This window comes from Trachypithecus francoisi, unplaced genomic scaffold, assembly GCF_009764315.1.
Source record: "Trachypithecus francoisi isolate TF-2019V2 unplaced genomic scaffold, Tfra_2.0 Lachesis_group15, whole genome shotgun sequence".
NCBI classification, from domain to species: domain Eukaryota; kingdom Metazoa; phylum Chordata; class Mammalia; order Primates; family Cercopithecidae; genus Trachypithecus; species Trachypithecus francoisi.
In genome coordinates, this window is record NW_022681460.1 from 113,118,283 (window position 1) to 113,127,835 (window position 9,553).

At 62.8% G+C, this 9,553-nt stretch overlaps 1 protein-coding gene across 1 annotated transcript; it reads left to right on the forward strand.

The window, feature by feature from the left end:
• Positions 1-1,719: 1,719 nt before the first annotated feature.
• On the forward strand, positions 1,720-8,614 carry HS3ST6 (heparan sulfate-glucosamine 3-sulfotransferase 6). The gene is made up of 2 exons (XM_033236189.1): positions 1,720-2,237; positions 7,871-8,614. The coding sequence occupies exons 1-2, from the start codon at positions 1,849-1,851 to the stop codon at positions 8,484-8,486; spliced, it is 1,005 nt and encodes a 334-aa protein (XP_033092080.1). The 5' UTR covers positions 1,720-1,848; the 3' UTR covers positions 8,487-8,614.
• The last annotated feature ends 939 nt before the right edge of the window (positions 8,615-9,553 follow it).

Genomic DNA, 9,553 nt, shown 5'->3' on the forward strand with positions numbered 1-9,553 from the left:
AGACCGTGGGGACGGCTGAGACCGTGGGGATGGCTGAGACCGTGGGGACTCCTGAGACTGTGGGGACTCCTGAGACCGTGGGGGCTGCTGAGACCGTGGGGACGGCTGAGACAGTGGGGTCTGTTGAGACCGTGGGGATGGCTGAAACCGGGGGGTGGGTGCTGCAGGGTGGGACCCCCCGCCCCCACCCCGAGCCAGCCGGTTGGGAACAATGCCATTTCAAGCTAGACCAGAAGAAGAACTTCCTGTGACCCAGCGTGAGCCAGCATGCTCTCCTCACAGTGTGCCCGCTGCCCGCCCATAGGGCTGCTGGGGAGGCTTGCCCAGACGAGCAGGTGCAGCCCGCATGTCTGGGGCCTGGGCTGGGGGACTGGTCAGTTGTCTTCACCCCGTCAGCCCCGTGTGGCCCCCTCTGGCCAGGGCTGCTGCTGGATAGGAGCTCCGGAATGTCTGTGGGTGGTGGAGGCCCTCTACCCCGTGAGGCAGCCCGGCTGCTGGGACTTGTCCAGATGCCATCAGGGCCAGAACATCTCATTAATGAGCAGAGTCCAGGACAGGGGCTGCAAGCCCTTGGGTGGGAAGAGGCTGGGCCTCTTCGAGGAGCCTGTGCCTTCCTGGCGTCAGCCCTGTGGCCAGGAAGGCTGAGGCAGAGGCGGAGAGAGGACCTGGGTCTCAGGCCACCTTTGCCTTGGGATGGTGCAAGTTGCTCGCCCTCTCTGAGCCCGGCTCACCTCCCCTGCCTTCCCTGCAGGCTGGTGCTGGGCGTTGGGGGTGTGGAGTTCCGCAGTGTCCAGCGCCCCACAGATCCCAGCCGGGAGGCCCCTGAATCTCACGCCCCTCAGAGGCAGCCCCTGGGGAGGCCCTGAGCTCTTTCACTTCCCCAGCACAGGGCTCCCTGAGTGCTTCACACCTCCAGTGGGGTCCACTTTGCCACCTTCCGAAATGCATCACTGATGTCTCAGGGGAGTGCCAGGTGGACTAAGGCTGGGCAGATGGGGTGACTTAGTAGACAGAGTATGTCTCAGGCCTGAATTCAGTTCACCACTGGGCCCCTGGGACGGAAGCCTGTTTTCTCTGAGCCTGTTCCCTCCATTCTAAATCAGTAACCAGAGGTGACTTGACCTCTTAGCCGCCAGGCTGTGACCCCGATGTGTGGCAAGGCTGACTGTCAGCTGGGAGTGCAGGACGCACACCATTCCCGGCCGCAGACCCCCCCACACACACGTTCTGGGACCCCTCTCTGCATATTAGGGTGCTGGCCCGGCCTCCTTCTCCCTTGGCAGGTTGAGTGCCGGAATCGACGCGCTTCCTCGGTCCCTTTGGCCCCGCGATGAGGCTCCCGCTCCCGCAGGCCAAGGCTTGGCCTGTGCACCTGCCGCGCACGTCCCGGAGTTGGGGCGGGGGAGGGAATCGGCCTTCAAACAGAGGGTCCCCAGGCCCGCGCGCCGCCCCGTCCCTGCCCTGCGTCCCGAACCGCCACCGCCGCCGCATCCTCCCCGCGCAGGGTTGAAGACGCCGGAGTCAAGCGAGCCGGGGCCGGGATTTCGGAGCAGGAGCATCCTGGTGGTCCCGGCAGTTCGAGTCGCGCCCGGGTGGTGGCGGTTGCCCGCGGGTCCCAGCCCAGGCAGTGGCCTCGGAGGGGGAGTGGGGAGGAGGGGAGGGGAAGGGGAAAGGGGGAAGGCGTCCCGACTCCGCCCCCGGCCCAGGCCCCGCCTTGCGCCCGCTCCCAGGCTGCGGGACCGCGGAGCGCAGAGCAGAAGCCAGGCGCCCACGGGCTGGGGGGCACGCGGGCCGAGATGCGCGCCCGCCTGCCGCCCCCGCTCCCGGGCCTGGGAGCGGCGCGACTCCATGGCAGGTAGCAGCGGCCTGGGCGGCGGGGCCGGGCAAGGGGCCGCTCTGCGGGCGTCCCGTGCGCCGCTGCTGCTTGTGGCTCTAGTGCTGGGCGCCTACTGCCTCCGCGTCCTCCCCGGCCGCTGCCCGCCAGCCGCCCGCGACCCCGCACCGGCCCCCGCGCTCTCTGAGCCGTCCAGCTCGGTCCGCCGCCCGGGAGCACCTGACCTGCCCGTGGCCAGCGGTCCCGGCCGCCGGCGCTTCCCGCAGGCGCTCATCGTGGGCGTGAAGAAGGGCGGCACGCGCGCCCTGCTGGAGTTCCTGCGGCTGCACCCCGATGTCCGCGCGCTGGGCTCTGAGCCGCACTTCTTTGACAGGTGCTACCAGCGCGGCCTCGCCTGGTACCGGTGAGCACCCTGGCCTGTCCGCCCTGACCGGCGCCTTCCCGGGGAGGGCATCGTGCGCCCCAGGGAGCAGTGGGGCGAGGTTTCCGGGCAGTGGGGTTGGGACCGCCCTGTGGGGGGCCCAGGCCTGACCTGGGGTCACCGCTCCGGAAGAAGGAATGATACCTAGCTAGGATTCCCTGAAACTTTGAAAACTTTGGGGAAAGCCCTGGTTCCGTTCGCTCTGCTGAGGGACCCAGCAGGACTGGGGCAGGCGGTGCCATCCCAGCCCGGAGGTCGTTTCCAGCCCGTGGGACTACCTGGCAGCGTTAGAAATGCCTCTCCCTCCCTGTCACTCTGGGCAAGGAGGTGTGACTCTCTGACCGCTGGCCAGGTACCGTAGAAAGGGGCCTCTAGGTTCCAGGCAGCCACCTAGAAAGCGTCCTTCCTCCCCAAGACCCCTGAGTCTGGGCAATGGAATCCTTCTTGGTGGTCCTGGGAGTCCGGAGAAAGTCTGGGCTTTGGAAAGGAGGAGACTGCCTTTCGGGGAGTGCCCAGGGTGAATCCAGCCCCATGCATGGGGCTCTGTCCTGCCTCTACCCATGATGGACATGGGGTGTGGCAGTGGAATGTGGGGAGCGCGCAGCCCCAGCTGAAGCAGCCCGCGCTGGTGGCTGCTCATCCCCAAGCTTGGACCGACCCCTGCTGAGAGGACCCTGCCCAACGCCACCTGGGGAGTCAGTTGAGGTGGCGGGACCCAGACGCTTCTCCAGGTGCCCCAGTTTCTCCGTTCCTGATCCTCTGATCCTCTTCCTCCCCTCACGCCTACCCCTATTTGTTAACTTTGCCTTTTGTACTAAAACTACTCTTGGGTTTGGAGGGTAGGCAGGGAGGGGCTCTGTGAGAGGAGAGGGGCTCGCTTCTGAGATCTGAAGGGCTGGTGCCAGCGTGGGGTACTGGGAAAGTCAGGTGGTGGCTGGGGGACGTGGAGTCCATTCCTGGGGCTCACCTGGCTGAATCAGGCATCCTCAGCTCAGGCTCCAGGGAGAGACCTCACTCCCCTGACGGCAGGCAGGGGTCAGAATGCATCCCTAATCCCTGCTGCAGGGAGGAGGGGAGGAGGGGCTGCCAAGCTAGAAGTTGGGGAGGAGCGGAGGGGCGGGAGGGATAAAGGGAGAAGGGGCTTTGGGTTGAGGATGTGCAATTAAGTGGAGTAAACACTTCAGAGCCACCCCTGACCCCATGAGTTTTGACAAGAGACTGGGATGGGATCTGTGCTGGGCTGTGAGGAGCCACAGGGGAAGCTAGGGTTGGGTTTAGCCCTAGAGGGTTCTGGAAGAGCCCAGGCTCTTGAGGCCAGTCCAGGCCCACTCTGGGCATGTGTCCAGCCCTGGGGTATCAGTCTGGGGAGGATGAGAGGCAGCCAAGGCCAGGCCCAGCCTGGGGGTCAGCTCCTTAGCCCTGGGGGTAGGGTTCCAGGGACACTGACGTGCCTGGGGTTGGAGGAGGGGTACAGAAGGGTGACTGCTCTGGTAGATTCTTGACTTCCTCATGTTTTAGAATGGGAAGGGGTGGGTATGGAGAATTCCAAGGGTCAGGTCCTGTGGCCTCTGGGGTTTTCCCTTGGACCAACCGTGCTGACCCCTCACTGGGCAGTGCAGAGCCAGTAGAGCTGGGCCCGCTGAGCTTCCGGACTACAGTGTCCTTGTGCTGTCTGAGGGGGCATGGCCACGTGGGGCTGGTGTGCCCCTAGGTGCCTGTGCTTCTGTCCTTTCAGCCTGCTACGAGCCTGCAGTGAGCCTCTGAAAGTTCTCACCCTGTCTCAGTTTCCCCAACTGCAAGGCCACATTGTCTGCTCTTCAGACCCTGGGCTGGGCCCCCAGTGCCTGCTCTGGGTGCTGGCTGTGGGGAGGCGAGCAGAGAGGAGTAGCCAGGGCCCCCAGTTGAGTCTCTGGGCCACTGCTCCCACTGGGCTGTGACTGACCTAGTTCCAGGCGGTGACCTGGCCTTCCTGTGGCCTCGGCAGGTGGGTCCTGGGTTGACTTTGGCCATCGGCCTTTCTTCCCACCTCTCCACCTCAGTCATCTCATCCAGGCTCTTGAGGGGCCTCCCACTTGGGGACTGTAGCTCACAAGTGCCCCCGAGCTCAGCACATGCTTAGCTGTTCACCCACTAGTGAAGCACCTGTGTCTGCCAGGTGCGGGGTTCACGCGGACTCCCCAAGGTCTCCGTCTGCGAAGGGTGCCCTGTCTGGGGGCAAATGGGGGCTGTACTTTGACCGTAATCTTTTAGAAAAGCAAGAAGAGGGTCGGTCACAGTGGCTCACGCCTGTAATCCCAGCAATTTGGGAGGCTGAGGCAGGTGGATTACCTGAGGTCAGGAGTTTGAGACCAGCCTGGCTAATGTCGTGAAACCCCATCTCTACCTAAAATACAAAAATTAGCCAGGCATGGTGGTGGGTGCCTGTAATCCCAGCTACTTGAGAGGCTGAGGCAGGAGAATTGCTTGAACCCGGCAGGCAGAGGTTGTAGTGACCTGAGATAGCGCCGCTGCACTCCAGCTTGGGAGGCAGGAGTCAGCTGGAGTGCAGCTCTGTCTCAGAAACAAACAAAACAGAAGAAAAGCAAGAAGAGGCAAGGAGCAGGGTGGGTAGGGGAACCCCTTAGTTCCTGGTTTGCAAGAGCAGTGGGTGCACGGAGTGGGGTCTGAGTATGTAGCGGGGAGGGACCTGGGCTCCTGTGGGGGATGCAGTCCCCCTGCACTTTCTGACTTTGGCATCTGCCAGGCCCTTTTGGTATCTGTGAGTCTCAGACCTGAGGTGTGGGGCAGGAGGAGGGAGGCTGAGACGGAGGAGGGAGGGTTGCCCGGGGCTGGATGAAAGCCACAGGGAAATGCACACCAGATGAGGTGGGCTCCACAGGAAGGGAGGGTCCTTATAGCAACTTGTCAGATGTTTGTCACACCGAGGTCCAGTCCTGCTCCTCTCCCTCCTCCCCCGTCTCTCCCATCTCATCCACACCCGGGCTAGGACAGGCTTCAGATGCCTGGGGAGGGAAAGTAATTGATCCCAAAGATCTCTGATCTCTGAGCTGGTTTGTGCAAGAGGGGGCCTGGAAAGCCCTTGCCGCCTCTCTGTGTTCCCACCGCCTTTCCACGGCAGGGGGTCCGGGAACTCCATCCCCCTTCGGAGCTCTCTCTGACTCTTTGGAGAGGAGGCCTGGCAGGGCGAACATTCCTGTTTTGGTGCTGGTCCCTCCAGCAGGCGGGAAGAGGAGGATATTCAGTCACTGGTGTGCTTTCTGGGAAAGGAAAGGGGTGGGCTTCTGGTCTCGCTTGGTGCCTGGGGTCAAGAACGTCCAGACGGGAGGGAAGGGCCGAGGGGAAAGGCAGGCAGTGACTTTGGATGAGGCCTGGGGTCTGTCGCCTTCCAGCACTGGCCGGGTTTCTCTCTGTGGGCATCGTCAGCGTGGTCCCGTGGTGGTTGCGGCGGGGGCTGGGGGTGCCTCCCCTTCTCATGACCTCCTCTCAGGGATGGGGGTGCCCCTGAGCTGCCAGGCCTCAGACCTTGGTACTGCCACCATCTAAGGCCTCTGTGTTTGTCCCTGGGACGCTGGGTGCGATTCCCATGCGGGCTGCAGCTGTGAGAGGTGGGGCGGGGAGTGCAGGGGCTCTGGGACCAACACCGCCCTTCCAGGTAGGCTGGAAGGAGGCAGCCCCCAAGAGTGGGAAGAGGGAGGGCTGAGCCCCACGTTCACCCCCAACAACCCTGCCCCTCCCAGTCTCCCTGTGGCTGCTTCTGAAGTGGCAGCGAGTGGGTGGAGGGAGGCCCAGCTCCTTCTGTCACCAAGATGGAGGAGGACTTGTCGGGTGACGTCTGTAGGCCAGCTCTGCCCAGGGCCTGGTTCTGCGGGGCGGCGGGAAGGCTCCTGTGCCGCCCACCCCCGCTCTGCCCCGCTCCTGGTGGGTGTTGTGGGGGAAGCCTGGATTCTCTCCTGCTGCTGTCCTCACACATCCTCCCTCCCACCTCCAGCGCTCTCCGCACTGGGATCTGTGCAGCTGCCTCTGGCCCAGCCTGCGTTTCCCTGGGGGTCTGAGCAGGAAAAGGGAACTCAGGACCTGCCTCCCAGGGGCTCAAGTCTGGGGCGGTCACTCCTGGCAGGGCAGCCTCCTGGCAGGGGCTGGTCCTGGGGCTGTCAGCAGGGGTGGGGGAAGCCCCCTCAGAGGGCAGGAGGCAGGGCTGGGCATGACCAGCAGGGCATCCCCTCCCTAACATAGTTCCTGTTTCTATCGACCTAGTTCCCAGCCCTCCCCAGCTCTCCCTCGGAGCTGTTTGCTCAGCTGACCTGCCGCTCCCTGCCCTGCCCGACCTCACCCTGCACTACCTGGCTGGCAGGTGCTGCCCGGGGCACTGCTGGGGGTGCCTGGGCCTGCCTGGGCTGGGCACCCAGGATGGGCTCTCTGCCCAGGTGGGACAGTCCTGGGCTGCGGTCGGCCGATTCCCCCGGGACCTTGGGACTGGGTCAATGCCCTCCTCCCCTGTGTCAGAATGAGGAGAATCTCAGAAAGGCCCCCTCCCTGGCCTGGCACCCTGGCAACCTGCAAGATCTGGGGAGCCACAGTGGCCCAGAGTCTTGGGAAGATCTTCAGGCTGGCGCCACCACGTCTCCGACTTTCCTCACATGTGCTGGGCTCTGCTGATGACTTTTTGGCCTCCTGAGTCCGGGCCCAGGTTGATGAGAATTCATAGGGCTACAATTAAAGATGGGGAGAGAGGCCAGCTGCAGTGGCTCACCCCTGTAATCCCAGCAATTTGGGAAGCCGAGGTGGGCGGATCACCTGAGATGAGGAGTTCGAGACCAGCCTGGCCAACATGGCGAAACCCCCTGTCTACTAAAAATACAAAAATTAGCTGGGTGTGGTGACAGGCGCCTGTAATCTCAACTACTCTGGGGGCTGAGGCAGAAAAATCGCTTGAACCCAGGAGGCAGAGGTTGCAGTGAGCCGAGATCGCGCCACCACACTCCAGCCTGGGTGGCAGAGCAAGACTCCGTCTCAAAAAACAAAGAAAGATGGAAGAGATGTAATTACATCAGGGGAGGGAGGGAGCAGGGAGGGCTACTTTTTGTTGAGGACACTGTCAATAATTGGTGCAGGGCTGATGTAGGGGATGCTGTCAACCACCGAGTGAAAGGGTGACCTCGAGTGATCTAGGCGGGCGGGCCTCGGGGTACTTGGTCTGGGATGAGAAAGGAGTTGGGGCAGCCTAGTTCCAGGAAAGTGTGCGTCCAGTGGGAGGGAGCAGGCTCTGGAAGCGAGGATGGCAGGGATTGCACAAGGAAGATATGTGGGTGGTGAGGAGCATGTTGTGCCTTCCCGCCAGCGACCATCATCCTCTTATTCTCAGTGCAGCAGCAGGTGGGGCAGGCCGGTGGAACAGGCCCGGCTGCAGGCCGGCGCTGGGCTGAGCACCCTCACAGTCCATGTTCCAGGCTGCCCAGTCGCACAGGTTAGGAGGGGGGGGCCCAAGCAGAGAGGAAGTCTTGCCCACCTTGGAGGCCTGGGCTTCCCGGGCATAAGGGGGCCTTGGTCCCGGGCCCCTAGGGGTCGGTCTAGAGCTGGGTAGGCTCAGACCCCCTCTCCTTGCACCCATCCCGCAGGAGTCTGATGCCCCGAACCCTGGATGGGCAGATCACCATGGAGAAGACCCCCAGCTACTTCGTGACGCGGGAGGCCCCCCGCCGCATCCACGCCATGTCCCCGGACATGAAGCTGATTGTGGTGGTGAGGAACCCCGTGACCCGGGCCATCTCCGACTATGCCCAGACGCTCTCCAAGACCCCGGGCCTGCCAAGCTTCCGCGCCCTGGCCTTCCGCCACGGCCTGGGCCCTGTGGACACAGCCTGGAGCGCCGTCCGCATCGGCCTGTACGCTCAGCACCTGGACCACTGGCTGCAATACTTCCCCCTGTCCCACTTCCTGTTTGTCAGCGGAGAGCGTCTGGTCAGTGACCCGGCCGGAGAGGTCGGTCGCGTGCAGGACTTCCTGGGCCTGAAACGGGTTGTCACGGACAAGCACTTCTACTTCAACGCCACCAAGGGCTTCCCCTGCCTCAAGAAGGCCCAGGGTGGCAGCCGTCCCCGCTGCCTGGGCAAGTCCAAGGGCCGGCCACACCCGCGTGTGCCCGCAGCCGTGGTCCGGCGCCTGCAGGAGTTCTACCGGCCCTTCAACCGCAAGTTCTACCAGATGACCGGCCAGGACTTTGGCTGGGGCTGAGCGGTGCCCTGGGGATGCTCAGCGCCTTGATTGACATCCGCTCACCCGGCCAGAGCAGGCTGCATGCACGTGCTGGGCAGAGAGGAATATTTAAGAAATAAAGCTCGGACCCAGATTTTTCCACAAAACCTCGAGGTTGGAGGGTGGAGGTGCTGCCCCCGGGGATGCGATAACCATACCAGCGAACTCCACGGGGCACTGACTGTGTGCCTCATGCCACCGTTTTTGTTTTTGTTTTTTTTTTTTTTGAGACGGAGTCTCACTCTGTCGCCCAAGCTGGAGTGCAGTGGTGCCATCTCTACTCATTTCAACCTCCGCCTCCCGGGTTCAAGCAATTCTCCTGCTTCAGCCTCCCAAGTAGCTGGGATTACAGGCATGTGCCACCACGCCTGGCTAATTTTTTGTATTTTTTTTTTTTTTAGTGGAGACGGGTTTCACTGGGTTAGCCAGGATGGTCTCGATATCCTGACCTCGTGATCTGCCTGCCTCGGCCTCCCATAGTGCTGGGATTACAGGCATGAGCCACCGCACCCAGCTCAAAACTCATTCTTTATATACCCTCGGAGGTGGGTGGTGTGCCTGGTCAGGTCTAGCGTGTGAGCTCAGAGAGGCTAAGGGCCTGCCCAATGACATGCGGTTTAGCCCTAGTGATGCTGGGGGCCGTGGTCAGGCTCTCTTCTCAGCTCTGGGAGGCCGGGCAGGGTTGTCCTCGTGTTCAGGATGAGGAAACTGAGGCCACAGGCTGCTCTGTGGAGTGGTGGGGCAGGATTAAAGTCAGGTCTGCACCCACCACCTCTGCTGATCCGGAATCCAGGTGTGAAGTGGACGCTTCCTTCTGGAGCCTTGTGGAATTGCCTGAGTGTTGGTGAGGTCAGTGAGTGTTGGGTGTGTGCACAGGGCGATGATTAATAGCCTCCTAGCCTTCTCTGCAGAGGCCCACCCATTCAGGCCCCACCCACTCTCAGGCCCCACCCATTCAGGCCCCACCTACTCCCCCAGGCCCCTGCTGCCCCAGTTCCACTGTGTTTGTTCTGTGCCCGCCCCTGGGGACAGGGCTGGAATTAGTG

What these genes read in the sequence shown, in the direction of transcription:
- HS3ST6 (XM_033236189.1), top strand. Translation starts at nt 1,849, where the DNA reads ATGGCAGGTAGCAGCGGCCTGGGCGGCGGGGCCGGGCAAGGGGCCGCT. An exon ending in CGCGGCCTCGCCTGGTACCG is followed by an intron (nt 2,238 to 7,870) that starts GTGAGCACCCTG and finishes CCCATCCCGCAG; the next exon opens with GAGTCTGATGCCCCGAACCC.